Source organism: Serinus canaria, chromosome 1 (genome assembly GCF_022539315.1).
Source record: "Serinus canaria isolate serCan28SL12 chromosome 1, serCan2020, whole genome shotgun sequence".
NCBI lineage: Eukaryota > Metazoa > Chordata > Aves > Passeriformes > Fringillidae > Serinus > Serinus canaria.
In genome coordinates, this window is record NC_066313.1 from 88,041,729 (window position 1) to 88,060,504 (window position 18,776).

Consider the following 18,776-nt stretch of genomic DNA (forward strand, 5'->3'; position numbering starts at 1 on the left):
TTAATATAGCCAGTACATGTAATTGGTATTTGGATTATGGCATGATTATTGCTTTGCAGACAGGGGACTCTGTTATCACTCAGTCATCAATGAAGTAGCTGCATTCTGTGCTCATCTCATCTCTGAAGCTGAAAGAAGAGCTAGTTATTATCTTCAAGTGAGTTATTAATGAGGGGAAAAATCATCCCCAATTACTGTGAAGCAAAATATTTCAACATTTACATATCTCAGACTTTAATTTTGATCTAATCCTTTATGAGTTTTTACGCTCAGACAGTATTCACTTTTCCAAACATTCTCACACTGGCATATTGAGAGGAACTTACACCTGTCCAAGTGCTGGCTTCCCTGAGGGTATGCTCCAGGGTCACAGAAGTGCTGCCCATCCCATCCTTGTGCTGCTAGAGACTGATATCCTCTGAGATTCCTTCATGCTACACCATAGGAACAGAGCCTCCACTGTCAGCTGTGCCAGAGAAAAAAATCTGAGTTGTCTATACTGTCTGTGTTCCCAGTCAGTTTTTTTTTCCTTAACTAGAAACAGCCTGGAATTTACTTGTAAGGGCTAATTTTGTTCCTTTGCTTTCCTTTGAATCCTTTTGAAATGAATGGTTTGGAAGTTTTGACTCTGAACATCCTAGAATAAAACCTGGGCAACACAAAGGTGATGATTTAAATTCATATAAACATGTGGGCAGTAACCAGGAGATGGGAGAAGTGCTGTCCACACTGTGAATCCATCTATCAACACAGATGTGAAGGTCTGACCTTGGCAGATTCAGGGGGTAGGGATGTCAAACACAGTTTGCAGTCAATTGGAAATGTAGCTACTAGACAAAGAAAACTCAATAATTACACAGCTGTTTCAGTAGATTACAGATTTCCTAGAAAACAATAAAACAACCATCTGTGAATGGAAAAGAAACTAAACTGTTTTTTTTAATTCAAAAACATTTCTGAAAGTCATCAGATATCTCCCCTTCTTATCTCTATTCAAAAGCGACACAGCCTGTAACCAATCGCTGTAGATTTCTCTACAGCATTTATGTCCATTAATGCTTCATTGATTTACAGTGAAACTGCTGAAGGACTGTCTTGAATAGACATATAAATATTAATTTCTAGTGAAGGATGGCTGCTATTACACTAAATATTAAATGAATTCATAATACTTGGACATTTGCAATAAATCACTGCTGGGACTGCATACTAACATTCCATTCCCTTTTTTTTAAAAATATTAAAGCCGTGGAAAAGAGCTCGTTACTCCCAAAGAAATGTAGAGCTTTGTAACACTAGAATCATGAACAAATTCCCATAGCATGAGGAGTTTCAACTTAGTCCCATTTTACAGACAGAGAGAGAAATGTCATGGTTTAGGTTGAACTGCTGATCACAGAAGGTTCAAACCCAATCTCTTTCTCATGGGTGACATCACAGTAAATTATCAGTTCCTGACAGCGCTTCCTTTGCTTGAAATGCTGTGAGCAGCATCAGCAGAGGATGTGGCCATGTGATACCAGAAGGCTGAGAGACACACTCAAAGAGAGAAAGAGCTGGACATATTGTCTAATCTCCACACACACAAAGTGGTTGGTATCAGGTCACCTCTAAGCATCTTGCCCAAGGTCACTACTTGAAGGATGGTACTGCTCAGGCTTTGACTAGGCTTAGCAATTGAATTAAGTCATCTTCTCTCTTCGAAGAGCACAGATCTTAGTTTCAAAAGTTCAGTAAAATTCTCAGCAGGGGCTAAAAATCAATTTTTTATTTTTCCTTTTATTAAAGTAGAACAAAGATAGATCAGCAAGTTCATTATAGCTTTCTGTTTTCTAAGGGATAGTAGCTTAAGGGTAGAAATTTATGCCAGGGCTAACCCTGTAGAGTGGAAGCCATTCTTGAAAACAAAACTGAATAACTGTCAGACTCATCTGGGTGTGAGTATATGTGCCTCCTTCATTCCAAATATTTCTGCTTCTGTGCCTTAAATGGTCTAAGTTGCACAAGGTTTTTCTAATGAAAATTTGCCAAGGTATTTAAATTAGAAGCAAAATGAGAGAAGCTGCTACCACATAGGAATATTAATTGTTTGTTATACAGGGCTTTAGTTCACATAGTTACTTTGCATTTGCAAGACTGCCAATTAAAGAGGCTCAAAGTGCTCACTGCTGCACAATAGCTGTTTCTCCAGAGCCCCACAATGGCTATTGTATTCTGTCACTGACCTTTGGACACCTTCAAATGCATATTGACACAGGATGCTGGGATCATTAGAGATATTGTTTCAGTGTGCCACAGGGAAAGAAGAGTTTTGCAATTTCATGAAGAGCTTTAAAATTTTATATAATGATGACAGCAACAATATTTCTTAATTAGACAGCGAGAGAAAAACTGCAGTATTTTTTCTGGTGTTTCAGATGCTTTCCACACAGTCCCTTCCCAATGTCTTCAGGAAAAGAAGATATTTATCAGGGGCATTTGGTCTGCTTTTCTATTGTTTCCAAGGGAATTGATTTAATTTTTTTGACCTGGTGGTGCCATATGGCCAGCCTCCCTTAGCTTCCATGGATTCTGCCTGGGTGAACATCTTGACAGGATGGATCCTTTCATCCTGTAGTTGCAAAACACTATTTTAAAAGCAGGAGACCAGGATCCGGATGCACAGATCACCCTAGGACAACAGTTCAGACTCTGCTCTTCAAAAATCAGTGGACTTTGGCTCTGTGACAACAACTGTGCTTTATTTTATGTCTTCTGTGTCTTGGCATCTAAGGTATTTCTGTTTTCTTACTAGTCCATGACAGTTAAGGAGTGCAGACAAGAACTTTGGAAGCAGAGATACCAGACACTCCAAGTACATTTACTGTAGTAAATCCTTGCATCTTTTAAAATCTTATATTTATTTTATTGTAGCCTTTCTATTCTTTAAAGCTGCTTTGAGAAACTACTTCAGCAGTCAGAACATAAAAAAGCATAATTTTAAACCTTGCATGGGACATTTTGTCTACAGAGAATAAATAAATTACTGGCTTGTATTTCCAACAAGTGTTCCTACTTGAATATATAGAGAGAGTTTCTGTTCCATAAGTCTTGCTGTTTCTGGGTTTGATTTTATCCCCTGGGATCCTATTATTGAACAAATTATCAAGAACAGCTAAACTTCACAGCTTTGAGACTCTGAAGATAGTTTGGGTAATGGCTTGCACTTCTGACAAAAGAGGAAGAAATCTAACAGACCTTTGCAAAGCTTCTTGTATAATTTTTAAAAAATGGAAAAATTTACTGCACAGCATTGCTGGTTTGCAGCTCTAACCTAACACTGTGGAGCATGTGCCAGAGGATGGCAAATTTCTACATATAAACCTCTAGGCAAAAAACTTTAAAGAAGAAGGACATAGTGTTTGGTATTTGTGTGTGCTTGAGGTAAATCTGCAGCAGGATTTCTCACACTGTTGTAAAATCCAAAAGGTCGGATGTGCTTCCTCAGGAGCACAGACTAAATTTTTTTCTTCCCATTATTGAAAGGGTGCTATTATCATCTTTTCATTTCTCTGTGTCAGAAATCCTTGTAGAAATTTGAAACCTCCCATGCACTGCCACTCCAATTGCCAGTTGTGAATTCTGTGGTCTATCTTCAAACATCAGGCTGATACCTTTACCTTAACACATGAGGGGAAGTGACCCCCTTCTGGGAGGGAGACATGAATAGTTATTGCTGTGTGATGCAGGATGTGAAGGGTAGGATGTTCTGGAAAGAGTTCTTAAGCTTATGCCTCCATTCTCCCTACTGTAAATCTGCATCAGGTAGTAAAAGAGGCAGTAATAATGAATCCTTCTTTTGCAGTAAGCTGGGATCCGAAATCTCTCCTTATCCCATGGTGCTTCCCAGCAGAGGTTTTAAGCCATGGGTCATGATTTCTTACTTGTGGGATGTATCTCTATTGAGGGACAGGATTCTCCTTGAAGAGAGAGGGCAGCACTCTGCTTGCTGTCTTCTCTGCATGGGAAGTTTGTATTTTTGCTATACTAGTGTAGTTGCACTCTCTTTGAAAGAGCACATGATCACTGCCTGGATAGATTTGAAAATGGGGATAATCTTTGCAGTATGTTTCGTCCTTACTCTACCAAATTAGTTGAAGCCCTTTTCAGTGAGGTGGGATTTTCATAGGATCTTTATTATAGAAAGTTCAAGTTCTACCTGGATCCACCTCTATGGCAGTTTTGAGAGGTTTCCTGCCTCACACATTGAGGTCCTCCGAAACGAAATCAAAGGGACTTGGTATGTCTGCTCACTGCCTATGTTTTGTTTGGTTCCTTTGCAGAAGGAGAAGAAGAGCGGGCTGTTGAAACTTCTAGCAGGAGCATCAACAAAAAAGAAGTCACGCTCCCCACCATCTGTGTCCCCCACCCATGACCCCCAAACAGCCATTGAAGGAGTTCTGCAAGGGGCAGTGGGGCCTGAGCTGTCCTCCCTCTCCAGTCATGGCAGAGCTGGCTCATGCCCCATCGAGAGTGAAATGCAAGGAGCCATGGGGCTGGAGCCTCTGCACAGGAAAACGGGCTCCTTGGATTTGAATTTTTCCATCCCTTCACCTGCCAGGCCTCCCCTCTCTTCCATGGCAGCTATTCGGCCAGAGCCCAAGCCTTTGCCCCGGGAAAGGTAAGTTGTGTTTCTCCAGAGGTTGCCTGCATCCACAGGGAGCAATTGGAGGAGGGATGAAAGTTTAGCTTGCTCAAGAGTTGTTGCAATTTTGGTGTTCTGTGGATTGACTGTACGTGGCTCAGCTGTCTTTTAGGAAGACAGGGCTTACACGCTGCCCATTGAAAATCATTTGATACACCGTGCAGGTTTAAAGTGTTTAAGAGCACCTGTCTGTGACACTCCACAGCTCTGGTCTAAATGTGGAGGACAGCAATGCTTTCTCAGCCCAAATGGTGTAAATGCCGTTGGCAAATGCCACATTTTAAATGGGATTCCAGTATTTGAACTTAAGGAATAAGTTAAAGGAATTGTCAAATTGTGTCCCATCTGGACATGTCCTATTCTGCAATACCAAAGACTGTTTCAAATTCTTCTTGTTTAGAATACATACAGATACAGTCATCTTCAGTGACCTGTTACCAAAAATGTAGCTTGTTTCTAGAGAGGGATGTACCAGTGATACTGGAGTTCATTTCAGCAGCCTGCTCTCCACCGTGGTATACCTCAGATTAACTGACTTCACAAACCTGAAAAAAGAAGAATAGGAATACCAAAATACAAAAGCAGGTGGAGAGAGAGATAACTGACCGGAAAGAGAGATAAGTGACCAGAAAAGAGCTGGAGGTTGCAGAAAAGAGATAGGTCTCCATGTACAGTCACACTGGCTTCAGGTAAATGTTTTCTACCAGACTGCGGCTTGAGGACTGGAAAGGGAATAAATAATACACAGCTACAGTGCTCTTGAAATGCTTTCTACTCAGAAGGTGTTTGAGAAAAACATATTTTTACAAAAGCATTGAGGAATTCTCAAAAAGCTGTTCAGGGAACACCCTTGAACTGGAATTAAAAACAATTTTGAAATAACATTAAAATCACAGAAGTTGGAAAGAAACTAGTTTTGTCTGAGTGTATGAAGGAGGCTGAAGGGAATGGATTGGGCAAGGCACCTGACCCTGAATTCTGTTGGGATCATGAAGCAGATAATGTGTAATAAGGGACATTACAGGACCATCCATATACAGTGTTTTACTCAATGCAGGTTGGAATTCAGTTGAGAAGGTGACAGTGACACCATAACGTACTTAAACTTTTCTAAGGTATCTGGTCTGTTACCGTAAAACCCCTTCTGAGTAAACTGTCCACAACCAACCCAGCAGATACTAAGTGGATTGGAAATTGATTCACTGGCATCAAATCTAACTCTACAGGAGAAATCACTAGAAAATAGTTATTAATGTATGTAGTACAGCCCAACAGGAGTGGGGTCCTGAACCTGGACTGTTGACATAAAACCTTTGCTGGACTGAAGTGGGAAGTGGGGGATGGGTAGGGCAGAGATGTTGGTACAGAGCTAATTCAGATCCTAGTCAGGTGAAAACAGAGTAACAGTATATTTCAGAAGAGGCAAATCTGATGCAAAGTGGACTCAGAGAAGCATCATAAGAAAAATGGAAGATTTAAAACTATATACTTGCAGTGAGAGACACAGGGAGCTCTGGCACACCTGGTCAAGAGTGTAGGGATGGCATGGTAATAGTGTGTAAGAGACTGCAGTCAGGACAGGCATGGAAATATTTTTACACTAGATTTGGCATTTTTTTCTAAAAGAGATGCTTTTGTTCAGGTGCAGCTGTTAGACTTGAATCAGAAATAAATACAGGCAAGTCTTTCAGCATTGTAATGAAGGCAGTGAGAACAGACTATCGCAGTAGTCTCTTGCCCTTAAAATCCATGAAAAAGTAATTTAGAAAAAGGAGTGAAAAACCAATTCCTATTTAGGCACACTTAATTTGGTCTAGATCAGTTCAGATTAATGCTATAAAAAAAGTTAAATCAATATAAACCAGATTTAGCACCAGTGTAACTGAATCAGTGGGCTGCTGCACCTTTAGTTAAATGTAACCATGAAGAGAAGCTGGGGAGTACAGCCCCTAATGTCTCCAGAGCTGGATGTTAATATGCTGCTCTCAAAGCTTTACTATAGAGAACTCCAGACACATTATGTAATATGGCAGGGCTAGTCCCATACCCTACACATTTCTCAGTCCACCTCAGGTGGTCCAGGTAGGGAAACATTTAACTGATGACTATTCTAAGTGGCAGAATAAAACCAGAGAGACAAAGGTTACCTGGATCCTCTTAGTTGTGCTGGAATCAGAAGCAAATAGATTTAGAGTGCTAAAACTGAGTAAATACTTCCAGCTGCAGTATATGGTGATAAGGAACTTCCTCTCATTTTACGTATTTTGATTCCTGAGTCTTAAATCTGAAAATAAGCTATAATTGAAGTAACCATAATTATACACAGCAGGCAAGATTCTTTAATTGATTTATGAATTAACTTCCATATCATTGGTGTATCTGCATTCCTTAACTGATCATATGGGTTTTTTCATGTCCATAATGGGAAATATTAATTACCTTCATGCACTAGGAAGGATAATGCTTAGTCCTGGAATAATCTGAGCAGATACATTAAACACTTGTCTGCTAGAAATTCATCCCACATCCATCTGTGCTCATTAAATCATCAAATTTCTCAGAAGTACCAAATTATATATTTTTTTAAACAAATTACGGTTTTCAAACCTCTTGTTCTTTTCACATCTGGCAATGGAGCAACTTGCATTCAACGTCACTCAGCTCCATATTTTGCTTGTTTGCATTTTGGTGCATTTCATACTCACAGTAGGAGCAATTCTCCGAGAAAGAAAAGGGAGGAGAGGGAAAAAAAGGTTAGATAAACAGATTCAGATGCTGGAAGAAATTTTAAAAAGCTGCAAAGCATTTCAGTACACTTAGCTGTACTTGGCTTTCTGTCTCCCAACGCCCATCTGTGCACACAGAAACAGAGCACTGAAAGGTTGGAAGAAGTAGCACATTCCTTAATATTTACGGCATTCAAAAAGGGGCTCATGCAGGCAGCAAAGCACCGCTACTTTTCCTATAGAGGTTGGCTTGCAGCTCCAGCACTCGCCACATCCAGGTTACCAATCAAACCCAGTGCACCAAGAGGTGCATTAAAGGGCTCTGATTGCTTGCAGCTCACTCACTATTTAAGGGATGAATTGCCTATTCTGCTGCCTGACAGTGCAGGCCTGTCTGGGAGCTGCAGACAGGTGAAGCAAGCGTCACCCTCTTGGAGGTACTGTTAATGTTTATACTCTTAGTCTTTTTTGGTGGGGTTTTTTGTTTTTGTTTTTGTTTTTTTTTTTTACATGGAGAGGAAAACAATTATCTTCTTGATATTCTGAAGCCTGGCTATGGATGACTGGATTAGGAAGGAAATTGCTCCTAGCTCTCCTGTCATTTAGCCTTCATATTTGTCTAGTTTGCTAGGATAGTCAGAGCCCGTCTCTGCCTTCTGGGTGTAGTTTCCACTACCAGTTTATAAAACCACATTCCTTCAGATGCTCTCTGCCATAAAGCATCCAGCAATCCAAGCAGCAGAGCAGAGAAATTTCCCAGGTGGTGTCCTTGTCACTTCATGTGGCAGTGATTGACTGCCAAGTGAATACCCCCCATCAGGCTGTGTGTGCCCCACACACTGTTTTCCACCTACAGCTCCATCCAGTTTTCTGCTGGTATGAGAAACAGGACCAGTACAGGGACACACTGTGGTGAGGCAGGCACTGGGCCAGAGCCTTGCCCACATCCCACAACGCTGTTGGCTCACAGGAGGGGTGTGCTGTGTGCCTGGCAGCACCAAAACAAAATACTTCCCTTGCCACCCCCTTCAAGAAAATGTGACTGTACATTAAGCAAAACAGGCGAGTTGAGTGTGTGCGTGTGTGTGTGCGTGAGTCATGTTCCCCTTGCTGCCTGGCACTGTTCCCAGAGGCGAACCTGAGTAAAACATGTCACGCATTGTTGACTCATTTATAGTAGCTGGCACTAACTCTGCCATGTTATATTGTGATAAAGCAGCTGTGGCCAGACTTATTGTCACGACTGGCATATCTGTACTGCGTTTCTATGGTTTTCATGCAGCCTTCAACCAAGTTATAACCACAACAGTGCTGCAGAATAAGATGGGAGTAGTAAGTTTAACCTTTAAAATAGATCTTTCCATGTTTCCATATATCTTTCTACAAATCACTGCCACATTAGAAATTGAGCTCCCAATTCAAGGAAGCATTCAAGCATGTGCTTAACGCCCATTGACTTCAATTTTGCTGTGCTCATATGTCTTCTATGCCAAAAAGGAAATTAGAAGAAGGGTTCTTTTCATTCCTGGAAAGTGATCCTAGAGAAATGACCCAAGGAGTAATTTCTGACTGAACAGTGACATGTATTCCTATGGTTAAGTGCTTCTCTGAGTAGGGATACCTGCCTTAGGACTAACCATCAACCATCTCAGAAATTGAAGCCTAAGATATTTCCAGCAGAAAGGTAAAAGACCCAACTGAGACTTGTTCTTCTACGGCTGCTGATTCAGTCAACACACTATGGAGAAGTAGGTTTTGGGTTGTAGTGTGAAGAGGTGCCTTGCAGATCCCTGCAATTTGCCAGTGAAAGGATAAAAAAACAGAGCCCCACTGGTAGACAAAACCAATGGTTAACTAGGCCAGATGGTCCATTGGCACTGATTATCCATTGCCTCCACATTAGGGGTGTGTATCCCTAATGCGTGAGAGACCTGTTGGAGTCACAGGACTAGACTCATGAAATCTGTCCTTAGTGCATGATACTTTGAGAAACAGGAGCTTGAATTAAAAGTCATCAAAATTCAAGCACCCTAAATGGGATCAGATTGGAGGTTAGCCCTGCAGACCTAATTTGCCTCATTGCACATTTTCCTAAGTTGCTCTAGTTCCATCAGTGTACCAGATACATATTTACTCAGTGAGTATTTTTGGGGGTTTTTAGAGTGTCCATGGCTGAGTTCAGCCATTAATTACTGATCAGTTCTGATCAATACTGTTCAGTGCCTGCCTGCACACTGACAGAGGGCGTGTATGAATCATTCAGACCAGACAGGACTCCTACGCAGCCAGTGTGCATGAGATGAGTCTCTGTGGAAAGTGTGGCACGAGGCTTTGCAGCTGAAGGAGTCAGAGAAGCCACTTTCCCCACATCTGCACTACTCAGTGCATTTCAGCATGGTCACTTGCTAAAGATATTCCAACCTCTGCAAAAGGTGGGGTGGCTCCCATGTCAGAGCCTTGACTCACATCCAGAGCAACATCTTGTGCACTAAATGAAGGAGGCATCCTATGGGAAAAATAGTATGCAATCATATAATGAAAGATTATATTGCAAGACAGCAGAAGTAAAGTCATGAACAATTTTATTTGCCTTTTTCTTCATCTCAGATGCATGGGTGTGAAACACTTGTGTTCTTGTAAGGTTGTAGATTTTTTTATGTATCTACACACGATATTTTTAATCATTTTGCTTCTTTAAAAGAAACAAAACCAGAACTTCCATCAGGTGACATCTGTTTGAGGTTAGGAGTCTTATTTGCACCTTCCAGATTTCAGTAGGAGTAGCAAAGGGAGGACTGGGTGGGAGAGGTGTTTCTTTTGGCTGTGAAAACAAGTGCTATGAAGACAGGGGACAGGGGGGTTGCAAGGTCTTTGCTGACAACAGAGGATAGACCTATTCCCAGCTCAGTGAGGTAATTGCTGCCAGGGTGCCCATCCCATCTCAGCCCCAGTGCCAGCCCGTACTGGTGCAGTCTCCTGCTTCTTGGGATGCAATGTCCCTGCCCCAGGCTCCCTCCCATCAAGGCTTTTTGCTCTCCCAGACTCAGCTCAGCAGAGCTTCCCCCCTCGGCAGCGATACCCACACCTTCTATCAGGGCTTCCAGTTTTCATCACAGTCACTTATCTTCCTCTGCTCCCAGTTTTTCTCCTATCGGCCTCCTTCTTCTTCCCCACTCTCCAGCTCCCTGAGGTTTCCCTGCCCAGGGAAAAACCCATCCCCTGTCCTTGCTGATACTACTTGCAACCTCTTCTCATGTATTATCCCTTGTGCAGCAAGGACCCTTCCCAGGCCACTGCCCCTCCTGGACAGTAGCCTCCAGGGATGAAGTGTCCAATCCAAGGATGCCACAGCATCCAGTAGTGGGGATGTCCAACGTCAAGTCTGTCCCCTAAGAGAAAAATACAAGTGGGGCCCAATATTAAGAAAGGAAGAGAAATTCAGATTCTGAGGTCCCACAGAGCTTGGACAGCTTGGAGCATAAATCAGCAGAGATTTTACTTTCCGTGCTCATGCAAGCCTAAACGTGCAGTTTTGGGGTGGTTTGAATGTTTTTAAACCTGGCTGTGAGTGGATGGTTTTCAGAAGGAACTCCATCCCTTACAGACCAGTGGGACCACATGGAGGTCTTTGCTCCCAAATATAGGACCTGAGAGCAGTTTGTGGAAGTGCTCATCTGGGTCCTCCTGGTGCTGCATAACCCCTCATGTTATTCTTGGAATGATGAGGCCGTTGGGCTGTATGTTGGACCCTCAGCCTGATACAGCCAACTGTGAAGAATTTGGGCCAAAATTATTAACATTTGTCAGAATTGTAACTATATAAGACAGATTTACACCATTTACAACAGAAAATACCAAATATTGTTAGTGTTGGTCAGAAGGGGTTGCCACATTTGTTATCATAATTGTTGCCCAACTAATTAGCATTTTTGAAAGTTGGTAATTTAGAGGTGGAATGTGACATAGACAAAATTGAGAAGACTGAGATCCATCTAAAATGCCAAGTGACAGTTTGGTGTAGGAAAACCTACAATTTTATAGCATCTTCTCAAAAAGGGGACAAAAGGAGAAATTAAAAGGAGAGATATAAATAGAAGTATCCCGGACTGCCTTTTTGGGAGTGAGGGAGGATGTCTGGGAGAAGAGACCTTTTCTGCCAAAAAACCACGGCTAATAGCTGTCCTTGGGAATTCCATTCCAGAGGATAAGCGAGGCTGAGGTGCCACCTGGAGGTGCGGAGGGGCGGCACAGCTCCCTGTGCCAGCGCAGGGCCGGGATGCTGCCCCTGCAGCCCCCGCCCGGCTGCCTCTCCCAGGCTCCGCTTCAAACCTCTCTTTTCCATCTCTCTCTTAACTGATTTGCAAGGTCTTTCATAGCTAGTGTTTTGTTATTCTGTCAAAAACCTCTTCGGTACTATCTTGTGAGGTACTGTAGTTAATTAAATTTAAACCACGGCATTTAGGGCTTCCCGAATGGGGAAAAGTGCCTCATTTTGTAATGCAGTGACTGAGATTTATTTCTCTAAATTGCTAAGAAGATGCTGTGTAGAACCCCTTTTATGACAGTGGGTGCATTCCTGTTGAGTGTGGTCACCTGCCTCCTTATGTGAACTATTTAGGGACTAGCAGCTCATCACTCTGAGGACGTAGTTTTGCTTTAAAAGGATATTTCTGTGCTTTTGGTATAACATGAGGTGCTGGCAGTCCCAGCTGGGTCTTCAGTATGACTCTGCCTGACACACCACCTTTTTCTGACTTTCTGTTTCCTGACTTGCCAGAACTGTCTGTGAGTTCCTCCGCAGGACTCAACTAATGTTGAGGTCCAACCTTTTTATTTCTCAAGGCCTCTTGAGTTCCTGATGCAGAGCTCCGATATGTGTGATTGTGCATAAGAGTAGTGAGATCTGAAACTTGGCATCATCTTAGCTGAAATTGTTCCACTCTGATAATTTAATTAATCAACACTGCAGCAGAGTGTTTGAAATAATGTGTGCATTCATTTGCATAATGAGTGTAATTGGCAAAGCTTCATATTATAAGTGTAGCAGTTCCACAGATGATAGCTTGATAGACCATTTTCCTGCACACGTTTCAACCCCTGTTATTTGCTTTTCCACAGAGGAAGGAAGTGACAACTGGATTTATTAACCAAGGTACAGAGAGGATCAGCAAATTTTTGATGGCACTTGAACACAAATATTTTCCATGACTGTGTTGCTGTCAAGATAAAAAAGCCATAGTCAGGTATTAGAACAGAACCCCTGCTTCAAATGTAGTTCAGTGCTTTTCCAAGCAATGGGTTGTTTGGCTGTGGAGATGTAAAGCTGATATTTCCAGTGTCATGCCAAAGTGGAGTGCCTAGTTTCAGAGCTGAAGTCACTAGGCACCTGAGCAAAATCTGCTAAGAAAATGGGTGACTGCCACTGGAGAGCCCCTTGCTTTAGTACTGTCTCACTGGGAATAGTCTCAAGGCATGGTCCACACTCTCCTGGGTGTGTTAAAGTCCCCAGAGACAGGATATGATCTTAAATAAGTACTCACCTTGTTACAAACAGGACTCAGGCATAGGTGCCAGGCAGCAGTTGTGAATATTAATTCTCAGGAGATGGACTTTAGGTAATCAATTGGCAACTTTTAACTATCTTACTATATTCATTACTTTGCAATTAGCAAGACAGTTACTGACTGTTAACCAAATGCCAGATGACTGCAGAAGTGCTGAAGGAAAAAACAACCATGCAGCAGAAATATATTCCCTCCTCTGCACACAAGTGCGTTGATATAAAATGGCCCGGTCTGTGCTCTCAGAAGGACGCCTGCTGATAAGCTCTGAGTGCAGAATAGCTGTATCAGGCTCAGACACATCATTACTTCATTGAAATGAAGTGACACTTGACAGCTAAGTTCCCGGAGAGCCCTGGGAATGGTTCAGGACTGGGGCTCCCCGTTGGTTTGGAGAGTGCTTTGAAAGTCACTTGATACCTCTCCATTTTGGCTTCCCTTCCAGGTTTGAGGGACTCAAAGTACATTCTCAAGACACATTATAAGGAGAAAAATGTGAACTGCTTTAGCTAACATGTGCTGGTGTCGCAGGCAGTGGGAGCATTGCAAACCCCATTTTTCATAATCAGTGGACAAGGGAAGAGAGTGTATCATTTATCTGGACTTCTGTAAGGTCTTTGAGTTGGTCCCTCACAACATCTCTCTTTAAATTGGAGAAGGATGGATTTCATGAGTGGACTGTTAGGTGGAACAGGAATTGGTTAGACAGCCACATCCAGAGGGTAGTGTCAGTGACTCAGTGCCCTAGTGGACATTGGTGACGAGTGGTGTCCCTCAGGGGTCCACACTGGAACCAGTGCTATTCAATATCTTCATCAATAACATAGACGGTGGGATTAAGGGCACCCTCAGGAAGTTTGCAGATGACACCAGACTGATTTATGCAGTTGACACATGGGCTCTGAGCAACCTGCTTGAGTTGAAAATGTCCCTGCCTCTGGCAGAGGGGTTGAACTAGATGACCTTTAAAGTCCCTTCCAGCCCAAACTGTTTTTTCATTCTATGATGCTATGATTTTTGGAGGGAGCAAATGCAGAGCTGAATAAGACATGTTACAGCAGAGATGCAGCACTAGGATAAAGCAGCCAAGTCCTGGCGCAGGCTCAGCACACAGCTGGGAGCAGATATACCACAAGTGGTCCATCCATTTGACAGCACATTTCTGCTTTCATGGACTGGCTCCAGAGTCATCCTGGTCAACTGTCCAGCCAAGCTGGCCAGAATTTTACATCTTACTCAGTTTTAGTAGAAGATGTAGCTGCATTGCATACAACTAGTGTGTGAAAATGTAACTTACTGATATTTCCAAAAGTTGTTTTTCCCCAAGATCTCTGGTACTGGTGCCCAGCTGCTCCCATCAAGGGCAGATTAACCAAGTCTTTGCACATTTTTCTCTCCAAAGGTACCGTGTTGTGGTCCCGTACCCACCGCAGAGCGAGGCAGAGATCGAGCTGAAGGAAGGTGACATTGTGTTTGTGCACAAGAAGCGGGAGGACGGCTGGTACAAAGGGACCTTGCAGAGGAACGGCAGGACGGGCCTCTTCCCTGGGAGCTTTGTCGAGAGCTTCTGAGGACAAATTGCCGCTCTCTCAACTGAGGAGCTTTCAGGGGAAACTGCATAGCACAAGAAGAGACAGAAAAGAGAAACTGGACTGATAACCACTGCCATTTTTATTTCCAAAGACTTCCCCCAGGCCCTTCAGTCTGCAGCTCTGGAGACACAGTGTCCCGCTGTGCTCCCGAGACCGTGTGCGGTGCATACAGTGGTATGTTGAAGTAGTGCCTTCCACCTGGAATCACAGACTGAAAGGACGCCCTTCTGGACTGTAGTAACCTAAACTCTGGCTGTTAACCTTTTGTGTAAATTATAGAGAAGATATCTTTAAAAAAAATTAAAAGGAAAGCTGTTATATTGCTGTAACTTATTTGTCAGAGCTGCAGTGTTCTTATTACTGGCCTATGCAAGATGGATTTGATAGTTCAAGGAGGTGTGCTAGGAAGCTCTTAAACTGGGATTTTGTTTTTACCAAGGCAAGAAGAGGGGAGGGTGGAGAAATCCCCAGCTAAAGATCAGTGCATCATTGTGCAAGTAAGAATGAGGAGTCAAAAATGTTAACGTCATGCTTTCTATATACCTCAAAGATATGCTGCGCAGGTTTGTTGGTGCGTGTTGGTGTTCAGTACTCAGAGTGCCACACCACCCCATGTCCTGGCACTGCTGCCAGGGAGGTCCTGGAGGAAGCACGGCTCCACCATTAAACTGTGGTTATTTGAGCAGAATCCCTTTTGCCTGTCTTCTGCCCGTATTATATGCAGCATGGATTTTTGTCCTCGGTATCACTTTCCATTGCTTTTTTGTACGACGTACCTTTTTACTGTAAGAATTGCTCTACTTTATATATATTCCTACCAGATCAGACATTTCCTCTTTTTCATACATCTGGTGCTATTTTTTTTAATTGTTAAAGATTTGGTTTAACAGAGAGGCTGCAACAAGATTTGCATTCAACATATGAAATTAGAAACGTACCTGAAGATTGAGATCAGACTGCTTGTTCTTGCATCATAGAGGAAAAGAGAAAAAGCTGCATGGTCACCGATAAATATACCTGGGGGGCCTGCCTGTGGAACACACACATGCTTGCTCTCTCCTGCATATTTAGAGTGGCTGAAGACCTATGCTGAAGCACAGCATTCTGTCTGGAGAGTGATAATGACTCCAGAATTGAAAGTAATTCCCAGAGGAGTCATTTTAATTGACTTTTTCATGGCAATAAGAAGAACACTGCAGGTTCTAGCACGCGCAGGGACCGTGGAGTTTTCCTCTGTCGTTGCATGACGGAGACAAGAGCTGATCTGCGACAGCAGTAATTAGTGTTATGGAAATGTGATTTCTTACTGTAGAAATGTACAGTTCTGGAGACTGTTGGATTTCTTAACGTCGTCAAGCTACAATACAAACTGTATCAGGCAATATAAGCTTCCATCTACCAGGGACTTAAAGGTGCAATAAATGTGAGTTTAGCCAGTAATTTGTATGAAAAAGAATGAGAAAAAAAAAAGTCATAATGCAATTGTTGAGCGTATTTAAAAAGACATCGGTTCTTGAGGAGTGAATTGTGTTGAAAGGCCTTTCATAGCTGTATCCATACCTTGCCTCTGACAGCAGCTGGCTGTTTGCCAAAGCCCACATGTGGTGGGTGTTTAGAAGTGTGTCGGAGGCACTGTAACCTGGAGATGATCTTATTAAAACAAAGAGGCCTGGTGGGTGAACGTCATCACTGCATTACCAGTATTTCATATGTGAAGGTGTAAGTTTTGTTTTCATTCAAGCCCTGTGTACTAGTACGTATCAAAACCCATGTAAGTGAGCATTCATGTTTAAGTTCAGCTCTGTGACTTTGTTCTCTGTAAAATAAGTTCTTCTTGCTGTCACATGTTAACAAACCAATTCCAGAAACACAGTTCATGGCCAAGTATAGCACCTTCAAACCAGGAGGCATCACTTTCAGGGTGTTTCTTTTTATACTTGATGTTGCCGCATTTGTTGATATTCCAGATTGTAATGAGTCAGTCACTAAAAATTTAGTTACTGTTAAGAGGAAATTGCCTTTTTATAACTAATAAGAGACTGAAGAAACGTCTTCTGGAAAGACTTGCTTGAGATTAGAGCCATATCTGTTCCACTTATTTGGTCCAGGTCAGAACTGGTGTCACTGCACCTCAAACAGTAAACTGCACAGTTAGGCAGTCAGCAATGCCAAAATGTGTGTTATTGATTTCAATAAAAATTCTGGGTTAGATCTGTCAGAGATGAGATTTTTTTTCCTGACAACTTACAGTGGTTAAAATGCTCTTAAAATTCTGTTCCATGGTATATTTACTACAGTCAGAAAAACAAAACAGGATGACAACTTGCATGCTGCCTATTCTGTTTAGCCAGATCTAAAATGATTCCAGATTTCCACTGTTTTATGCTTAACTCTAAGAGGACAAAAGTTGGAGTGTGAGAGGATCAAGGAAAACATGCAGATATCATATCATTAAATCAGTGCTTTAAAATATATTTTGCAAGAAGGATGATGATTTTTTTAATGGTCGACAACCCTTTCAGTCATATTTTCCTTCTAGGAAGAATATGGGGGGGAGGGGGAAGGAGGTGTTCTATTTTGATAGCAGCTGTTTCTGGGCCCTCTTTATTGCTTATCACAGTTTGGGTTACTGAGTAATCTTCTTGGACAAATCACTTCCATGCCAGGAGCACAAGTATTAAGGTGAACTTAATACAGCCCAGCGATACAAAAACATGACCCAGTGCCATTCAGAAAGTCCTGGACTGAGAGAGGTTTGACTCATACTGTGGTCTAGTTTTTACCTGTCATGCCAGGAAAAGAGGGAGGAGGGGGCATCTCCATCTCCTGCAACAGGGCAGGGAAAAGATTCCTTCTGGTGGCCTCGGTTTGTAAAATGCCAGGTTTGTTCTTCTAGAAGTGGGTTCAAGTAATTGAACAGTTCCTTTGAACTTTGCACAGCTCAGAAAATGTTTTTGTTATACATGAATGTTAATGTGGTTTAGGAAATGTTGGCAGATATGAGTACAAATGAACTACAATGACTGTGTTTCTGATTCTTTAAATAAAATAAGTATTAAGGCAACCTGACTGAGGTTTCTCTATTAGACAACAAGATGAACAAGAAGTGTAAGCAGCTCAGAGGTTTGCAAAGAAAATAGGGAAGATTAGTCTGCAAACCCTGTAGTAATTTCCACATAAATAAAAAGCTGTTAGGAGTCAGAATATCTTGTTCTTCTTTTGGCACAACTGGGATTTCTTTAAAATCTTGAGACGTTAACAGCTTACCTGTTACCTGTGGAGAAGAGGTGCGTAGGTCCAGAGAAAGAGAGTGAGTACAGGCCAGGAAGAGGCAGCAGGGTGGCAAGGGTAAGGCAGTGGCAGAGAGTCTAGGAGGGGATGTGGAAGCAGAAAACTGGCAAGGGAAAGAGCAGCCTCTAATAGTGTTACTGGGCTTCAGGGGTGCTCTGAGGTCACCTGGTGGCTTGAGCAGGTTTGTAGGCAGAGGAAAACCCCTTTCCTCCTGCCCTGGGTAGGATTGGGCACGGTGTTAGCAGGGTCCATGTGTCCTCTAGGCAGTGTACAGCTAAGGAACTGCAAGAGAGGGAAGGAGCAGGTTGTACCCTGGGCAACTGAATGCCCCCTAACTCAGGTGAGAGGGGTAACCCCCTTACTGGACAAGGCCTGAGATTCCCCTTCAGCAGCACAGTGCAGAGCATCTGAAGGGGGAACATGAGTCCATGAGCAGGTCTGGATGTGTTTGCGCTGATTTGGCTGAGAAACACCTCTGGAAAAGGCACCCACAGGTGGTGATTCTTCGCACAGTTAGGGAGCACATAGGGCAGGGATGAGTGAGGCACAGCTACTCACCAGGTCATCTGCATGGGAGGTGACACGAGTCTCTTTTTGCCCCAGCTGGATCCTAAGTCAAAATTCTGAAATGTGGGAACCACTAGAATTTAAATGTGGGCAGGCAACACTTCTCCCTCTGCTAAGCCTTTCTGGCTGGCTGACAAGCAGCATGGTGCAAAACACTGCACAGAGGAGCCTGCCAGCTACTTCTGAGCTGGTCTGGCGTGCCAGTCCCCTCCACACTCTGCCAGGTCCTGTTCCTCTGGCATTTCTCTGTGCCCTGCTGCCAACACATACCACACACCTCACACAGCCTTCGTACTGCATGTCACCCTGTGCTTCTGCTCCAGTGCCTGATAGAAATTTAGGCCATGTTTTGAAA

At 42.8% G+C, this 18,776-nt stretch overlaps 1 protein-coding gene across 1 annotated transcript in view; it reads left to right on the forward strand.

The window, feature by feature from the left end:
- Window positions 1–17,686, forward strand: part of SH3RF3 (SH3 domain containing ring finger 3) — a 246,380-nt gene extending 228,694 nt beyond the window's left edge. The window contains exons 9-10 of the mRNA XM_050977714.1: window positions 4,323–4,660; window positions 14,374–17,686. Of these exons, the coding sequence (XP_050833671.1) occupies window positions 4,323–4,660; window positions 14,374–14,542 (507 nt within the window). The 3' untranslated portion in view covers window positions 14,543–17,686. The remainder of the gene's footprint in view (window positions 1–4,322; window positions 4,661–14,373) is intronic.
- The last annotated feature ends 1,090 nt before the right edge of the window (window positions 17,687–18,776 follow it).